We start from the raw sequence: 17,508 nt of genomic DNA, 5'->3' as shown, positions 1-17,508 counted from the left end.
TGGGCTGGATCATGACATAATCAATTTTAGGTCATGAGTTGCTATTCACAGGGCAGATTCATGCCTGGAATTCCTGGGTCCAGTGCGAAACAGTTCTTAAGTTGACTGTTTCAAGTCTTCAGGGTCGTGATTACTCTGTGGGTACAGAACCAGTGTTCTGAGGCAGGAACTGGTTTTACAATCTTTGATTCACTTCACTGAACTTACAGAAGCACAGGAACATTGAAGTTGTCAAAAGTTGACTGATCACTTTAGGCTGCTGTGAATCTCTGACTCTGAAGCCAAAATACCCTGGGGAAAGGGTAGTTCTGATAAAACTAGGTAGTTAGTATATTCGTTACACATATCACATCAATTGATATGAGAATCATAAATCCCTTTACACATCCTAGGACTTTTAGGATGTGACAGGGAGCCTGGACAAGTAGCTGGGGCAAGCCCCAGAGCCAGACCTGGGAGGGAGGATTGGTCCTGGCAAGTTTGGAGGACACTCAGCAAGAGGTCAGAGGGGGAAGATGAGGCCCAATGGGAAGGACAGCTTGCAGAAGTGGGGTTCTGGGAGGGGTCTTTATTCAGAACTAACTGGCATCTTCACATGCAGAGCTGGCTCCTAGAATACAGAGAGAGATCTGCTCTTAGGGAAGCAGGCAGGGAGATCTCAGTTTCAAAGAAAGAAGGGAGAGAGATCACAGTTTGAACAAAAGAATGCAGAGAGATCTCTGCTCTGAAGAAAGAGAGAGATCTCGGCTTCCAAAGTAAAAGGCAAAATGATTTCACCACCAAGGGCAGGGATCTCAATTCCAGGGAACACGGAGAGTTCTCTGGTCTGAAGAAAGAATGCAAAGAAACCTTAGCTCCAAAGGAAGAAGGCAGGGATCTCAGCTTTCAAATTAAAAAGGCAGAGAGATCTCACCATCAAGGCCATCAAGGGAAGAGAGATCTGTTTTCAAAGGAAAATGGCAGAGTTACTGATCTTAGCTCCAAATGAAGAGGGCAGAGACCTTAGATCCAAAAAAGCTAGAGAGATCTCTGTTCTGAGGGAAGAATGCACAGAGATCTCTGCGATGAGGGAAGAAGGTGGGGAGATCTCAGATTCCAAAGGAAAACTGAAAAGAGATCTCACCACAAAGGGAAGAGTGCAGAGAGATCTCAACTCCAAGGGAGTAAAGCAGACAGAGATCACTTCAGGGAACATAGAATAATCTCTCTTCTGAGGGAAAAATGCAGAGAGATCTTAGCTCCAAAGGAAGAAGGTAGAGAGACCTTAGATCCAAAAAAGGCAGAGAGATCTCAGCTCCCAGCACAAATAAAATCATATTTACATAATTAGTGATATTACATCTTCATGGGTTGACATGGCAAATAGAATGTCATAATGACAATTTTACCTGAGCTAATTTATGTCTTCAATGCTAACCCAATTAAATTATCAAAACCTTATTTTATTGAGTTAGAAAAAAATAGTAAAAAAATTCATTTGGAAGAAAAAAGGTCAAGAATGTGAAAGGAACTAATAAAAAAGTAACGTAAAGGAAAAAAGATTTGGCAGAACCTGATCTTAAACTGTATCATATGGCAGTAATTATCAAAACTGTCTGGGACTGGCTAAACTAGAAAGGTAGATCAATGGAACACAGTAGACATACAATTTACAGAAGAAAATAAAGGAACCCTGTATTTGACAAGTGTAAAGACTTATGATTTGGAGACAGGAATTCATTATTTGGTACAAAAACAAAAGGAAAAAAACTGCTGGGAAAACCGGAAGGACATATGGCAGAAATTATGCACAGACCAACATTTTACATTATTTATCAAGATAAGGTCAAAATGGATACATGAGGTACCTAAAAAGAGATGTTACAAGAAAACTGAAGATCATGGAACATGTTACTTAATGAGATTTATGGACAGGAGAACAATCTATGAATAATCAAGAGATAAGGAAGGGAGTAAGGTATGAAAAAGATAATTTTAATTAGGTTAAATTAAAAAGGTTTTGTACAAATAAATTCCATGTAATGAAGATCATAAGGAAAGCAGAAAATTGGTGAGGGGATTTCTATATGGTTTCTCAGATAAAGTTTTCATATCTCAAATACAAAATAGACAAAGATCTTTGTAAAATTCATAAAAATATGCATCATTCCCCAATGGAAAAATGATCAAAGGAAATGGACAGGCAGTTTTCCAATGGAGAAATATAAATAATTTATAGTCAACTGAAAAATACTCTAATTCATTATTGAGTAGAGAAATATAAATTAAAACAATGTTGAGATATCATTTTCCACTTATCAGGTTGGCTAAAATGACTGAAAAGGAAAGATAAATGTTGGAGGGGATGTGGAAAAATGGGGATATTAATTAATTGTTGGTGGAACTGTGAAGTGATTCTGGTGTCCTGAAGCTCTTTTCTGACCAGCCTTCTCAGGTTTGGAATCCTATGGATTTCACAAAACTACCATCCAGTCAATCATGAAGTGTTAAGTTGAGATCTGTAAGGATTTGTAGGTCATTACAGTATTGTCTGGTGATACTACCATGGACCCAGGCAAGGCTGACAGAAATCAAGACTTTGCCCCACTTGAGCACCAATGTCCTAGACACTTTGGAGTCTCCATCCTAGCCATTTTCCACCTTCCAACAGATGTGGATCAGCAAGCTGGGTCCTCCATTGTCCACGACAAAATAATTCTGAACGGACTACGTGGTTTCTAATGGGTTTTTCTGGTTCTAGTCAAAGAGTGTGACAAGATGAATGGGACCCCAATAAATAATAAGACTGGCAGGCCTTTTAGAGGGAAGGGCACTTGACTCAGCATTTAGCAACTGGAAAGGTGAAAGTGATAAGTAAGTATGTTGGAGGTAATATATCCTCAAAGTTCTGCTGTGGTCAAAAGGCCTCCGATTGTTCATTTTTACAATGATCATTCCAAATTATCTTATAATGCATTGTTAGGAAGGCTGTCTTGCTCTATAAAAAAAGAAGCTATTTAAGATAAATCCAAAGTAGGCAGAGGAGGATGGTGCTGGGGAGGTGCTAGTACATTCTTTACCTGCAAACCTTGGGGGGAAAAAAATACTTTGTATCTTCTGCCTTAATAACTATCCTTTTTTTTTTTTTAATTGTCAGAAGGTAAGTGAAGGGTTCCCTAAGTTCCCCCCCTCCCCTTAACACAGATGGAAAGGAAAACTTTACAGTCTCCCCAAGAGTATTATGTGGTTGGTGATAGTATATGGGGGAGGGGTGGAGACTTACTTGTTCACCCATCTAAGCCCAGGTCAAATAAAAGCAGGCACTTTCAAGAAACTTAAAAGAAAAAGAATTTCAGGAACCTGCTTTCTGTAGTGTTTCTTTTTGGATTTCTCAGTCATTCCTTGAACCACTTCCTAACTTACATCATTACATTACTATTGATAACTATAAATAGTAAGCCTGAAGTTCTTCCTTTCAAGGGGCTATTTCAGAGGAAAATAGAACCCACCGAGTATTTACTAGTTTTTTTTCTAAAAAAGGCCATTTCACAAATTATTAGCTTTACTTTTGCGAAATGACAACACTTTAGTCCATTTCAAAGTAGCTGACCCAAGCAGAGTTACAAAGTTTCAATCACAACTCCTTTCATTAGCTTAGAAGAACTGAAGGCAAAAGGCGCTACATTGTTACAGATTTTTAAAGACGTTTATCATGTTCATTTTAAAAACTCAACAGGGAATCGGCCCCTAACAACATGTTGTGGTATCTAAGGAAAGCTTTACACAACATTACGTGTTTGAAAGCATCTGCTTCCAATGAAAAGGCTTCACGCTTTTAATAATGTCTAACACTGCTCCTCTCCTCCCGGGGTCTCCCCGCAGGCCCCGTCCCTGCGGAGCCCGGTCCGCTCTGTGCACTCGGACCGACCCTGACCGGGCGGCTCCGGCCATTTCGGAAAAAATCCCCCCAATTTTTTTCCCCAAAGAGACACCCCCTCCCGGCCCCTCCCCCACATCCGGGTCTCCCGCTCCTTGTCCTGGGGGTGGGGTCTCCCTGGGCTCCCCCCCCTCCCCTCCCTCTCTCGGTAAAAGTTCTCGGGGGGCCCGGCCCGGCGGAGGAAATCTCGCGGGATTTCCCTTCGGGGCTCCCCCCGCTGGGCCCCGACTCTGACCTGGTCCCGGCTCCGGGTCCGCCCGAACCTGCTCTTTGATCTCTGGGGCTGAGGGAATTCTGGAGAGCTTGAAGCTGGACGACCTACGCCACCATCTTCCCAGAATCCTCTGCGGGACATGGTCTCCAAGGCAACGGCAGACGCTCTTTACGAGCCGGAAGCGGAAAGAGTCACGTGGAAAGGATTCCTACCTCCAGAAAGCCCGAGAATCCAGAAGGATTAACTGGGGGCAAGTGTCAGGAATTCGAGAGGCAAGGGCAGGGTGGGCAGAAAGACCAAAGAAAGAAGAGAAGTCGGGAAAAGACTTGGAGGAAAAGACCCCGGAAATGAGAATTTAAAACAGGGATTGCACGTGACAGGGACCTGAGGGGAAGAGGAAGAGGACGGTTAAATACTTGGAGTGAAAACTAAAAAGGGATGAAGGAGCCAAAATCTGAGTCTAGGACTCACTTTAACGTGAGAGGAGGCGAGAAAGAGAAACCAGACTCAGGACTTTGAGGGAAAGTTAAAAATAACCCAACACCCGTGGGGGAGGGGTCAGAAAACAAAACCCTGCGTCTCTTGTTTACAGGAAACACGTTTAAAGATTTTAAAAAGACAAAGAATAAAAATAAATGTCTGATAAAACGTGTTCCACTTCTTGGGTGAAACCAGATCAGCAGGATCCCAGTCTTCTGTCAGACTCAGCAAAAACCATCCTGACAAACACGGGAAGGGATAAGCTAGGAAAAGAAGATTCTGCAGCATCCACAGAGAGCCAAGCAAGAGCCACACAGACATGCCAGGCTCCCCAAGCCTTGGCCTTTCCCTTGGACCCTGAACCATAGAAGGACAACACTTTACCAGTCCTGTCAACTCTGGATTGGATTAAGTCTCTCATAAAGATGAGAAAAACAAAGCAGACCTGAACAGGACGCCTGAGAAACTAAAGCAAAGAGACTTAAGGTGTGTGCTGAATGGGAATTGCTCGATAAACATATTTCTCAACAATATATAAAATTGGGGGCAGAGCCAAGAAGGCAGAGTAGAAATAGAGACCTGCTTGAGCTCTCCTCCCAAACCCCTCAAAATACCTGCAAATTACCTGCAAAAATGACTAAACAAAATCTAGAGCAGCAGAAGTCACAAAATGAGAGAATGAAACAGATTTCCAGCCTAAGAGTCTGGAAGGCTGACAGAAAAGATCTGTTGCACAGGACTCAGAGGAGAGGGCAAGCGCTAGTGTGGGCCCTGCCTCCATGGATGGCACTGGAGCAGGCCTCAGGGTACTAAATCAAGGCAGCTGCTGCAGTTTCCAGACTTCTCAACCCACAAACACAAAAGATGGCTTCAAAGGTCAGTGAGAAACCTCTCTCACCTGGGTGAGAGGGGAGCATGGTCTGGCCCCAGTCCCTGAGTGGTGGCAGTTGTTGCTCCTAGAGCTCTCAGCCAGCAGATGGTGGGAGAATTGAGCAGCTGATTTGGGTTGAAGACCTGGGTGGTGGTCCTGATGTAAGGAGAAGCACTGGTGTGATAGAACTGATGGTGGCTGTGGAGAGGAAATCCTCCTCATAGTTCCAGGGCAGAAAAGAATGCTTGTGGTTGCTCACAGACCAGAGTGTAGGCCAGGAGAGGAGTAAACACCTTTTCTTTGATTATACCACTTTGGAGGACCTGAAAATGTACAGGTCCCTAGAAATATCTCTGAAAAGAGCTGTACAAAAATCTGAACGTTGGGGTAGTACAGCCTCCACTTAACAAAGAGCTCAAAGGTCAAGTAGTTGGCTGGGAAAATGTCCAAAAAGGGGAAAGAAAATAAGACTATATAAGATAAAATGTATTTTCTTACACATTTTGGAACCAGGAAGAGCAAAGCATACAACCAGAGGAACTGGAGGAAGACAACAAGACCAAGGCTCCTACGTCCAAACCCTCCAAGAAAAATATAAAATGGTCTCAGGCCATGGAAGAGTTCAAAAAGGATTTTGAAAATCAGGTAAGAATAGAGGAAAAATTGGGAAGAGAAATGAGAGTGATGCAAGAAAATCATAAAAACAGGTCAACAGCTTGCTAAAGGACATCCAAAAAATGCTGATGAAAATAACACCTTAAAAAGTAGACTAACTCAAATGACAAAAGAGGTCCAAAAAGCCAATGAAGAGAAGAATGTCTTAAAAAACAGAATTGACAAAATGGAAAAGGAGGTCCAAAAGCTCACTGAAGAAAATGGAAGGAGCAAATGACTTTATGAGAACACAAGAAATTACCCCCCCCCCAAAAAAAAGAATGAAAAAATAGAAGACAATGTGAAATATCTTATTGGAAAAATCACTAACCTGAAAAATAGATCCAGGGGAGATAATTTAAAAATTATTGGTTTACCTGAAATCCATGATCAAACAAAGAGCCTAGACATAATCTTTCAAGAAATTGTGAAGGAAACTGCCCTGATATTATAGACCTAGAGGCTAAAATAGAAATGGAAAGAATCCATCAATCACCTCCTGAAAGAGACCCCAAAAAGAAAACTACTAGGAATATTGTAGCCAAATTCCAGAGCTCCCAGGTCAAGGAGAAAATATTGCAAGCAGCCAGAAAGAAACAATTCAAGTATTGTGGAAATACATTCATGATAACACAGGATTTAGCAGCTACTACACTAAGGGATCACAGGGCTTACAGTGTGATATTCCCAAGGTCAAAGGAGGTAGGATTAAAACCAAGAATCACCTACACAGCAAAACTAAGTATAATACTTCAAGGGAAAAATGGAATTTCAGTGAAATAGACTTCCAAGCATTCTTGTTGAAAAGCCCAGAACTGAATAGAAAATTTGACTTTCAAATACAGGAATCAAGAGAAACATGAAAAAGTAAACAGGAAAAAAGCCATAAGGGGACTCATTAAAGTTGAACTGTTTACATTCCTACATGGAAAGATAATATTATCTTTATTAGGATATTTATTAGAATATAGTATTAGGATGATTAGAGGGAATATATGTGTGTATGTGTATGTATGTATGTGTATATTATATATGTGTGTATATATGTGTCTGTATGTATATATATATATATATATAGGTGTATATGTATGTATGTATGTATATTTATACAGATAGAGGGCACAGGGTGACTTGAATATGAAGGGAGGATACCTAAAAAGTAAAATTAGGTGTTGAAAGGAATGTACTGGGAGAAAGAGAAAGGGAGAGGTAGAATGAAATAAAGTATCTCACATAAAAGAGGCAAGAAAGTGCTTTTACAATGGAGGGAAGAGTTGGAAAGTGAGAGGGAATAAGTGAGCCTTACTCATTGGATTTGGCTTAAGGAGGAAGTAGCACATTCAATTTGGTATGGAAATCTATTTTATCCTACAGGAAGGCAGGGGAAAGGGGGACAGGAGAGGGAGGATAATAGAAGGGATGGTAAGTGGGGGAAGGGGTAATCAGAAGCAAGGACCTTTGTGGGGGAACAGGTCAAGGGAAAGATTGGAATAAATGGAAGGCAGGACAGGATAGAGGGATATGTGGTTAGTCTTTTGCAACATAACTATTATGGAAATGTTTTCCATGGCTACACATGTGTGACCTATATTGAATTGCTTGCTTTCTCAATGAGGGTGGGTGGGGTGGGAAGAAGGGAGAGAGAATGTAGAACTCAAAGCTTTAAAAATGAATATTAAAAAAAAATTTTGCATGCAACTGGGAAATAAGATGTACAGGCAATGTGGTATAGAAATCTATATTTCCCTACAGGAAAATAGAGGGGAGGGGGATGTGAGAAGGGCACTGGGTTATAGAACAGAGAACAGACTGGGGCAAGGGGTGATTGGAGTACACACTGTCCTGAGGAGGAAAGTGGGGAGAGATGGGGAGAAAATTTGAAATTCAAAGTCTTGTGGAAGTGAATGTTGAAAACTGAAAATAAATAAACTATATTTTTAAAAATTACAGCTGCATTTTCCAAAAATATAGAACTTCTTCAAGTATATTTTTGGGATAGATAATAGTGGAATGTTGCCCTTGTTTATACATATTTGCAATGGGGGTTTTGTTTTGTTTTCTTTCTCATGGATGAGTGGGAGAGGCACATGAAATTTTTCCTGATGAAAAAAAATTTATTTAAAAATACAAGTAAACACTCAGGTAATTTTACAACTGTGGCTAGGAGAATTCTTGATCTAAGTTTTGGCAAAAAAAAAAAAAGAATATACATATATTTCTAACTACATGAAACTTAAGTGTTTTAATAAAATAAATGAAGACCAAGTCCAAAGAGATGCACCATGTAGAATATATCAAATATTACATAACAAATGACACCAATAAATCATTTACGTGCATGATAGGAAGAGAACTGACATCTATGTGTACCAAGGAACCAATGCCAATAGACAAGTACTGAAAGGACAGGAAATTTTCCAAAGTCCTGACAGCCATAAATGACATATGAAAACATGCTCTAAAGCACTGATTAAAACAGTATGTCCTGCAAAAATAATTTTATCATTTGTTGTAATGCCTCCAAAATTGGAGAAAATGACAAACAGAAAATCATTAATATCTGATTTTTTTTAATTTTGAAAATCACAAACATGAAATAAAATGAACATTTTATATATACCATAAAATAGAAAAAGAGGATGAATGAAACAAATACAGTTAGCATGAATTTCTTTTTGAGTAATAATGAATTCAAATGACCTGCCTGGCTTCCTTTAAGTCCCATCGAAAATCCTGCCTTTGGCAGCAAGTCTTCTCCAACCTCGATGAATCCCAGGGTCTTAAATCTGCTCAGAGACTGTTGACCCGAGTGGCACTGTCTCCTGCAAAGGCAATTTTGCGCAATCTAGAACAACTGTCAACAATGAGAGCAGCAATAGCATCTACCAGGGTGAACTTTGAAGTAGCAGGTTTAAACCCTTGAGAGCGAGGAGGTGGTATGGCACCTAGAGGCAGGGGGGAGCAAGTGCAGGCTGAGTGGAAGACCTCACAGTTTGATGAAATTCTTTAATCTTTAAGAACTAGGGGAGAGATGTTTGGCATGTGGTAAATACTGTAGAGATGAACTACTGCTACATCTTTAAGTGGCTGTACTTACTCCATACTAAATGCTGGGATTTTGATGTCATTAGATGTGATAACTAAAATGTCAAGGGAGATTCTCCCTGTAACATGGGAAAATGCATTCTATTGAACAGTTTCTCTCTTGTCTTATAACTTTGAGAAAAGAAAAAACTGGTAAGGCAGGTTACTTTTGATCTGAATGCTGTTAGATCTTAAATATATCTATTATAGAATGTGACAAAATGTTTGAAATGTTAATAATGGGGTATATTTTGTTTTAATTAAGAAACTAATGATATTAATAAATGATGAACTATTGAAAGAAAAGCACAGTAAAATCCTCTGAAGAGGTCTCTGTCTGTGTAGTTCCTTTGGATTACTTTCTTTACCTGTGAAAAGATCTCCCCAGCCCTGCTCACAGTGTTCAGAGATTCTGTGAGGCTGCAGTTTAAGGCACTAGGATCTCTCCTAGTCAAAATAAGGAAACTTTTAGGTTAAACTTTAAATAATAAGGGAGTTTCATTGGTGATCACTGAGAAAATCACAAAATGATATCTGTTAATTATTAGCACGTAGTAAAGTAACATGTTTGAACCAAATATTCACTGGGTGTAAACGAGTGCTCACTGTACTCATGAAAGACTCCAGAATGTAATATTTGTGCTGATTGTCCACCTTACCCAACATTCCACCATCCTGCCTCCCCTTTCCTGTGGTGGTTGTTCCCTTCCACTTACTAAATTAAAGTTTTTTTTAACTCTTATTGGCAAGCTGTTCTCTGAAGTCCACCAAATATACTCTACCTTTCTCTATCCTACCTACAGACCAGACCAAGTGGGGAGTTTGAAAACCTATCAAATGCTCCTTTGGATATAATTAAGAACATACATGCATGTGTTGAATTTGCTTTCCAATAAGTATATTGAATGGATGAAAATGTTAATAAATATTATTTATTTGAAGGATTACTGTTAAGGATTACTATCACATGAACACAATAACTATATCCTGCCCTAACATATGATGAATGGAGTTCCTAAGGTTTCTTTGCCACCTGAATTTTCTGATATAAATCAAGACTGGAGGTGAATCTGAAAACCTTTCCACATAGATCACATCCATAAAGCTTCTCTCAACTGTGGAGTTTCTGATATTTAACAAGACTAGAGCTCTGTGTGAAAGAAAGCCTTTCCACACTGATAACATACATAAGCTTTCTCTCCAGTGTGGATTTTCTGATGTGCAGTAAAATTGGTCCTCTATAAGCCATTCCATATTGATTACATACATGTGTAACATCATTCCAAACATCTATTTATCAGTTCTTTCTCTGGAAGCAGATAGCATCTTCTTTCATATATCCTTTGTATTTTTGAGTGCTTGTAATAGTCAAAATGGCTTATTTGCTCAGTGTTGTGCTTCAAGCTATTTTGTTGTTATTGTATACAGGGTTCTCTTGGTTTTGCTTCTTTCTCTCATTACTTTGTGCAAGTCTATCCACATTTTTCTAAGAACATCGAGCTCGTCATTTCTTATAGTACATCAGTACTTTACAATTATCTACCACAACTTGTTCAGTCATTCCTGGAGGAATGTTCTTTGCCACCACAAAAAGAACTGCTACAAATATTTTAGAACATACTGGTTCTTTTCCTTCTTCCCTAATCATCTTTGGAAATATACCTATTAGTTGTATTGTTGGGTCAAAAGATATATATAGGCAGTTTAATAAGTCTTTGAACATCATTCCAGATTGCTCTCCAAATTCACGATTCCACCAACAATGAACTAGCATGTCAATTTTTACCCATTGCCTCCAACATTTGTCACTTTCCCTTTCAATCATTTTAGCCTATCTGAGAAGTGTAAAAGGATACCTCAAGATTGTTTTAATTTGCATTTCTCTTCTCTACTCAATAATCATTTGGAGCATTTTTTTCACAGTATAATAAACTGTTTGGATTTCTCCATTGGAAAACTATCAGTCCATAGCTTTTGAACATTTCTCAATCAGGGAATGTATAAATTTTACAAAGATCTTTGTAAATTTTAGATATGAGGGCTCTATCTGAGAATTTGTATATAAAATTCTTATGATATTGGTCTTGCATATCCATGAAGAATTAACATCTCACCAATTATTTGTCTGATTTTCTTTGTATAAAATGGTTTTTTTTCTATTTGTGTTCATGTAGTTCCTAAGTTTCTTCTTCCAGATGTACTCCCAGGAATTTTATACTGTCTAGAGTTGTTTTAAATGTGATATCACTTACCATTTATTCCTGCATGGTTTAGTTGGTGATATATAGAAATGCTAATGATTTCTGTAAGTTTACATTGTATCCGTCTACTTTGCTAAATTATTGTTTCAACTAATTTTTTAGTTGAGTCTTTGGGATTTTACATGGATATCATAATATCATCCACAATAAAGTTATTTTTTAAGCTGATCCAACAATTCTGGAGAGCAATTTGCAACCATGCCCAAAGGGCTATAAAAGTGTGCATACCCTTTGACCCAGCAATACCACTTCCAGGACTGTATCCCAAAGAGATTATAAAAAAGGGAAGAGGACCCATGTACACAAAAATATTTATAGGGGGCAGAGCCAAGATGGTGGAGTAACAGCAGGGACTTTCTAGAGCTCTCCCCCAAGCCCAGCCAAATATCTGTAAAAAATAGCTCTAAACAAATTTTGGAGCTGCAGAACCCACAGAATGATGGAGTGAAGCAAATCTCCAGCCCAAGACAGCCTGGAAAGTCTCCAGGAAGTGTCTATCACTAGGGACAGGGTGCAGTCCAACACGGGCCACGCAGGCATAGAGGGGACCTGAGTAGGCTGGGGGGTGGGGGTGAGGGATGCGGTGTGGAGTGTAAATGAATGACAGGAACCTGTGGAGGTTTCCAGACTTCATGATCCCAGAATACTGAGGACAAATTGGAAGGTCAGTGAAAAAAGCCTGTGGGATCAGTATGGGAGAGTGGAGTGGTCCAATCCTAGCCCCAGGGCAGCAGAGAAGGAAGGGAGCAGAGGAACTGTGGCAGTCACAGCAGCAGCAAGGATTGTTTCTGGAGTTCTAGGTCCATAGATTGTGGGGGAACAGAGGGCTGACAGTACACATCCCATCCCCACTGGAAGCAGAGATCTACTTTGACAAAGTGCTCAAAAGTCAAGTAAATGGCTGAGGAAATGAGCAAAAACTGAAAAAAGAATCAGACTATAGAATACTTTGGTGACAAGGAAGACCAAACATGCAAATAGAAGACAACAAAGTAAAAGTTCCTTAATTCAAAGTGTCAAAGAAAAATATGAATTGGTCTCAGGTCATGGAAAAGGTCAAATAGGATTTTGAAAATCAAGTAAGAGAAATAGAAAGAAATGGAGCAAAAATTGGGAAGAGAAATGAGACTGGTGCAAGAAAATTATGAAAAACAAGTCAAGTACTTGCTAAAGGAGACCCCCCCACAAGTGCTGAAGAAAATAACACTGTAAAAAACAGACAAACCCAAATGACAAAAGAGATCCAAAAAGCCAATGAAAAGAAGAATGCCCTAAAAAGCAGAATTGGCCAGATGGAAAAGGATGTCCAAAGCTCACTGAAGAAAATAATTCGTTAAAGATTGAAATGGAGCATATGGAAGCTAATGACTTTATGAAAAATCAAGAAATTCTAAAACAAAACCAAAGGAATGGAAAAAATTACAGACAATGTGAAATATCTCATTGGAAAAATAACTGACTGGGAAAATAGATGAGGAGAGACAATTTAAAAATTATGGGACTACCTGAAAGCCATGATCAAAAAAGGATCATCTTTCAAGAAATTATCAAGCAAAACTGACCTGATATTCTAGAACAAGAGGGTACAATAAATATTGAAAGAATCCACCAATCACCTTCAGAAAGAGATCCCCAAAAGAAAACTCCTAGGAATATTATAGCCAAATTCCAGAGCTCCCAGGTCAAAGAGAAAATAGTGCAAGCAGCCAGAAAGAAACAATTCGAGTGTTGTGGAAATACAACCAGGATAACACAAGATCTAGTAGCTTCTACATTAAGGGATTTGGAATATGATATTCCAGAGGTCAAAGGAGCTAGGATTAAAACCAAGAATCACCTACCCAGCAAAACTGAGTATAGTACTTCAGAGGAAAAAATGACCATTCAATGATATAGAATTCTTTCAAGGATTCTTGATGAAAAGACCATAGCTGAATAGAAAATTTGACTTTCAAACACAGGACTCAAGAGAATCATGAAAAGGTAAACAGGAAAGAGAAATCATTAGGGATTTAGTGTTGAACTGTTTACATTCCTACATGGAAAGATAATATTTGTAACACTTGATACTTTTCTCAGTATTTGGGTAGTTGGAGGGATTATATCCACATAGACAGCATAGGGTGAGTTGAATAGGAAGGGATGATATCTTAAAAAATAAAATTAAGGAGTGAGAGAGGAATATATTGGGAGAAGAAAGGGAGAAAAAGAATGGGGTAAATTATCTCTCAAGTAAAAGAGGCAAGAAAAAGCTTTGTCAATGGAGGGGAAGAGGGGGGAGCAGAGAGGGAAATAATTAGCCATACTCTCATCAGATTTGGTTTAAGGAGTGAATAGCATGCACACTCAGTTTGGTATGAAAGACTATCTTACACTACAGGAAAGTAGGGAAGAAGTGGATAAGTGGGGATTAGGGGAATAATAGAAGGGAGGGCAAATGGGAGGAGGGGGTAATTAGAAGTAAACACTTTTGAGGAGGCATAAGGTCAAAAGAAGGCATAGAACAAATGGGGGGCAGGATAGGATGGAGGGAAATATAGTTAGTCTTTCACAATATGACTTCAATGGAAGTCTTTTGCATAACTACACATGTATAACATATTGAATTGCTTGCCTTCTAAGAGGGGATGGGTGGGGACAGAGAAAGGGAGAGAAGTATGTATGAAGTACTCCAAACCCTCCATGTAAGGAGAGAGTCAGCTCATATATCTCCATATTTTGCATTTGGCTGCCCTACTTTGGAACTTCTCACTGGTTTTGCCACCACATCCCAGGGTCTGGTGTCTTTAGCCCCAAATTTCTTCCTTGGGTATGTTGTCTTCCCCTTGAAAGTATAAACTCTATGGGAACAGGACAGTTTTCTTTTTTATTTTAATCCCCAGGCCTTAACACAGTTCATGGCATAGAGAAGGTCCTTGAGAAATGTTTATTAACTACTAACTATCCCAACACTCTCAACTGAGTATCTTGCTTTTTATTGTATTTTAAAAGCCCCTCATGATCTAGGCATCACTTACTTCTGCAGTTTTCTTCCACCTTATTTCCTGCCACCTTTTCTGATCCAACGACACTGGCCTCCTTTCTATTCCAGGAAGAAGACACTTCATGTCTAGGCTCCAGACATTTTCTCTGACTCTCCAGAATGACTGCAATTCTCCGCCTCCTCATTTAGGCCTCCTGGGTTCCTTCAATTCTCAACCAAAACTCCACCTTTTATTTTTTCCCAGCTGCTCTTCATTCCAGTACCTTCTTACTTTTAATTATGCCCCATGAACCTGAATATAGCTTGTTTGTACATAATTGTGTGCTTGTTGTCTCCCCCATTAGATTGTGAGCTCCTTGAGGGCATACATTGCCATTAGCCTCTTTTTGTACAACCCCTACTAAGCAGTGTCTGGCACATAGTATGCACTTGATAAGTCTTGAGTGAATGACTACGTACATTCTCTCCTTCTCAGAACCTCTATATGGGATCTTACTATTCTGTCTTTCCTCCATTTTCTAAGAAAGTGGGAGCCTTGTTTTTACAAAGGTCCATGGCCATTTGATCCCACCCCATCCTATCCTCCTCAACAGTTAACACATTCAATTATTCCTCATATGCAAAATTTTAACCTTTCTCTATCATCTGGTCCCTTTTCTATTGATTTCAAACATACCCATCTCCTCCATCTTTAAGGAAGCCTTCCCTAAACCCCCACCACCCTTGAGTAATCATTCTATTTCACCTCCTTTTTTCAGTCAAACTCCTTGAAACATCTGGCTGGACTTTCCACTTTCCTCTCTCACTCACTACTTAGTTGTTACCAAGTTGTTTCAGTTGTGTCTGACTCTTCTAGAACCCAACTAGGAGTTTCTGAGCGAAGATACAAGAGTGATTTCTCATTTCCTGTGTATGCTCATTTTAGAGATGATAAGCTAAGGAAAACAGAGTTAAGTGACTCAGTGACTCAGGATCACACAGCTAGTAAGTGTCTGAGGTCAGATTTGAACTCATGCAGATGAATCTTCCTGATCCCAAGCCTAGCATTCCACCACTGGGCCACATTGCTACCACCCCCTTCACTCCTTAACCCTCTGCAAATTGGTTTTCATTTTCCTTTCTTGAAAGTGCTGTCTCCAAAGTTAGCACTGAAGTTTTACTTACTAAATCTGACAGGCTTTTCTCAGTCCTCATCCTGACTGACATCTCTTCATCATTCGATAGTCTTGACCACCCATCTACTTCAAGAAGTCCTTCTTGGTGAACTTTCTTTGATTTCCTGAAATTTACCTTATACAATGTGCCTACTGTGTGCCAGACACAAGCACTTTACAGACATTATCTCATCTGATACTCACACTCACTCTGTTATATAGGTCCCATTGCTACCATTTACAGTAGAGAAAACTGAGACCAACTCTCTAGAAGTTTTTCAGGTCAGACGTGAACTCAGCTTTTCCTGAATCCAGGCCCAGAACTCTAACCACTGTAATTCCTAGCTTCTGATTATTGAAGTAAATGAGTATATATGTATGTTTGTAATTATTTACAAATTATCTCCTTTTCCTTTTCCATTCTTGAAATCCCAAGAGCCTATGAGTTGTTTGGAATAGAGAAGATGCTTAATAGAAACTCACTGACTTGCTGACTTAAAGCCATTGGAAAGTGAGCTCCTTGGTGGGGGTGGGGGTGGGGGGCTGCTCACCTTCCTTTGTACCCCCAGCACTTAGCAGAGTGCCTGGCACATAATCAGTGGGTATTGAATTACCATGAGTGAGTCCCCCAAATCATGGGCACTGGAGCCATTCTCTTACTTTTTGCATTCCAGGATCTGACAATATCAATGCTATTTGAGGAAAGGGTCCTATTTTGAATCAAGGTTGGGATCTGTTGAGAATGAGGTGGCTCAAATGTGTAAATTCCATGCATACATGGGTAGAATTCTATAATTTTCTTAAAGCACTTCATCAACTTTCTTTAGGCAACTTCTTTCTAAGGCTGGTAAGATTTGATGACCTTGCTCAAATGCAAAACACAAGCTATCTAGCTGCCCAGATAAGGAGAAGTTAAAGGCTCCTTTGTCCATTTGGAATTATTTTTTTCAAATGAACAAATATCACAAAAAATTAGATTCATAATAATATAGATAACTATATGAACTTACTGTGGATCAAATAAAATCTATTCAGTTGAAAGCACTTGTGAATTTTCTTACATATGAAATCACTTTATCCATTTACCGATTTGACATTCTAGACTGATTGCATTCAGACACCAGGACAGAGTCATTTTGATCCAATGATGCTCTCAAAACTTCTCTTCATAATTTCTAAACATATTGCCATAATGCCAAATTTTAAGAATATTTTCCACTAAGGTATAATCCACCTATAAAGGGTTAAACATCACCAGCATTCCAACAGAAGAATACATGTGACATTAAATGAGACCATATTATAATTTTGTGTAGGACAAATGCAATTCCATTTGTGACCAGGATGTCAAAATATAGGGCCCACGCCTTTGGGTAAGTCTCCTGCCAAAGTTCGCCTGTGGCAATCTTTCTACTCAGAAGGAGAAGGGTCTGAGTCCCAAAATAGTATCAAGTAGGGAGAATGGGAGGTGATGGACAGATGAGGGAAGAGGGGCTCTCAGGGGGAAGCACTCTTTTGTGTTTTGCCATAGGTGAAATTTGAGCCTTGGGGTCGAAGTTGGTGGACAAAGAGAAGGTCAAGGCAGAAGAGGGGTCATTGCCATGGCCACAGCATTGCAGCTGATGGAGGCTAAGAATAGCAGCAGGGAGGAAAGTAGGGGCCTGAGTTTCTGGTCCTGAGAGTTAAATGGAAGAAGAGGGGGGGCAGCAGGCTTGGCAAAGTCTTGGTCCATTGAGGTCATAGGCCCTCCTATGCTTTGCATATGGCCTATGTTTCTGGGCAAGCTCTGCCTTGGACTCCTCTTCCTACCAGACATCCTGGTTAGAAGAAGCAACCCTTTGAGTTGAGATAACTGTCTTCATCCAGTTCTGGGCTTTCAGTTCATAGACAA

At 39.6% G+C, this 17,508-nt stretch overlaps 1 protein-coding gene across 1 annotated transcript in view; it reads right to left on the bottom strand.

The window, feature by feature from the left end:
• Positions 1-17,508, bottom strand: part of LOC140507386 (uncharacterized) — a 59,127-nt gene that overhangs the window by 16,545 nt on the left and 25,074 nt on the right. The window contains 2 exon segments of the mRNA XM_072615487.1: positions 4,152-4,234; positions 8,941-9,080. Coding sequence (XP_072471588.1) covers positions 4,152-4,234; positions 8,941-9,080 — 223 coding nt within the window.

The sequence above is a fragment of the Notamacropus eugenii genome, chromosome 5, assembly GCF_028372415.1.
Source record: "Notamacropus eugenii isolate mMacEug1 chromosome 5, mMacEug1.pri_v2, whole genome shotgun sequence".
In the NCBI taxonomy this organism is placed as follows: domain Eukaryota; kingdom Metazoa; phylum Chordata; class Mammalia; order Diprotodontia; family Macropodidae; genus Notamacropus; species Notamacropus eugenii.
The sequence above is the reverse complement of the archived record's forward strand: the minus strand, read 5'-3'. Positions and strand labels throughout refer to the sequence as shown.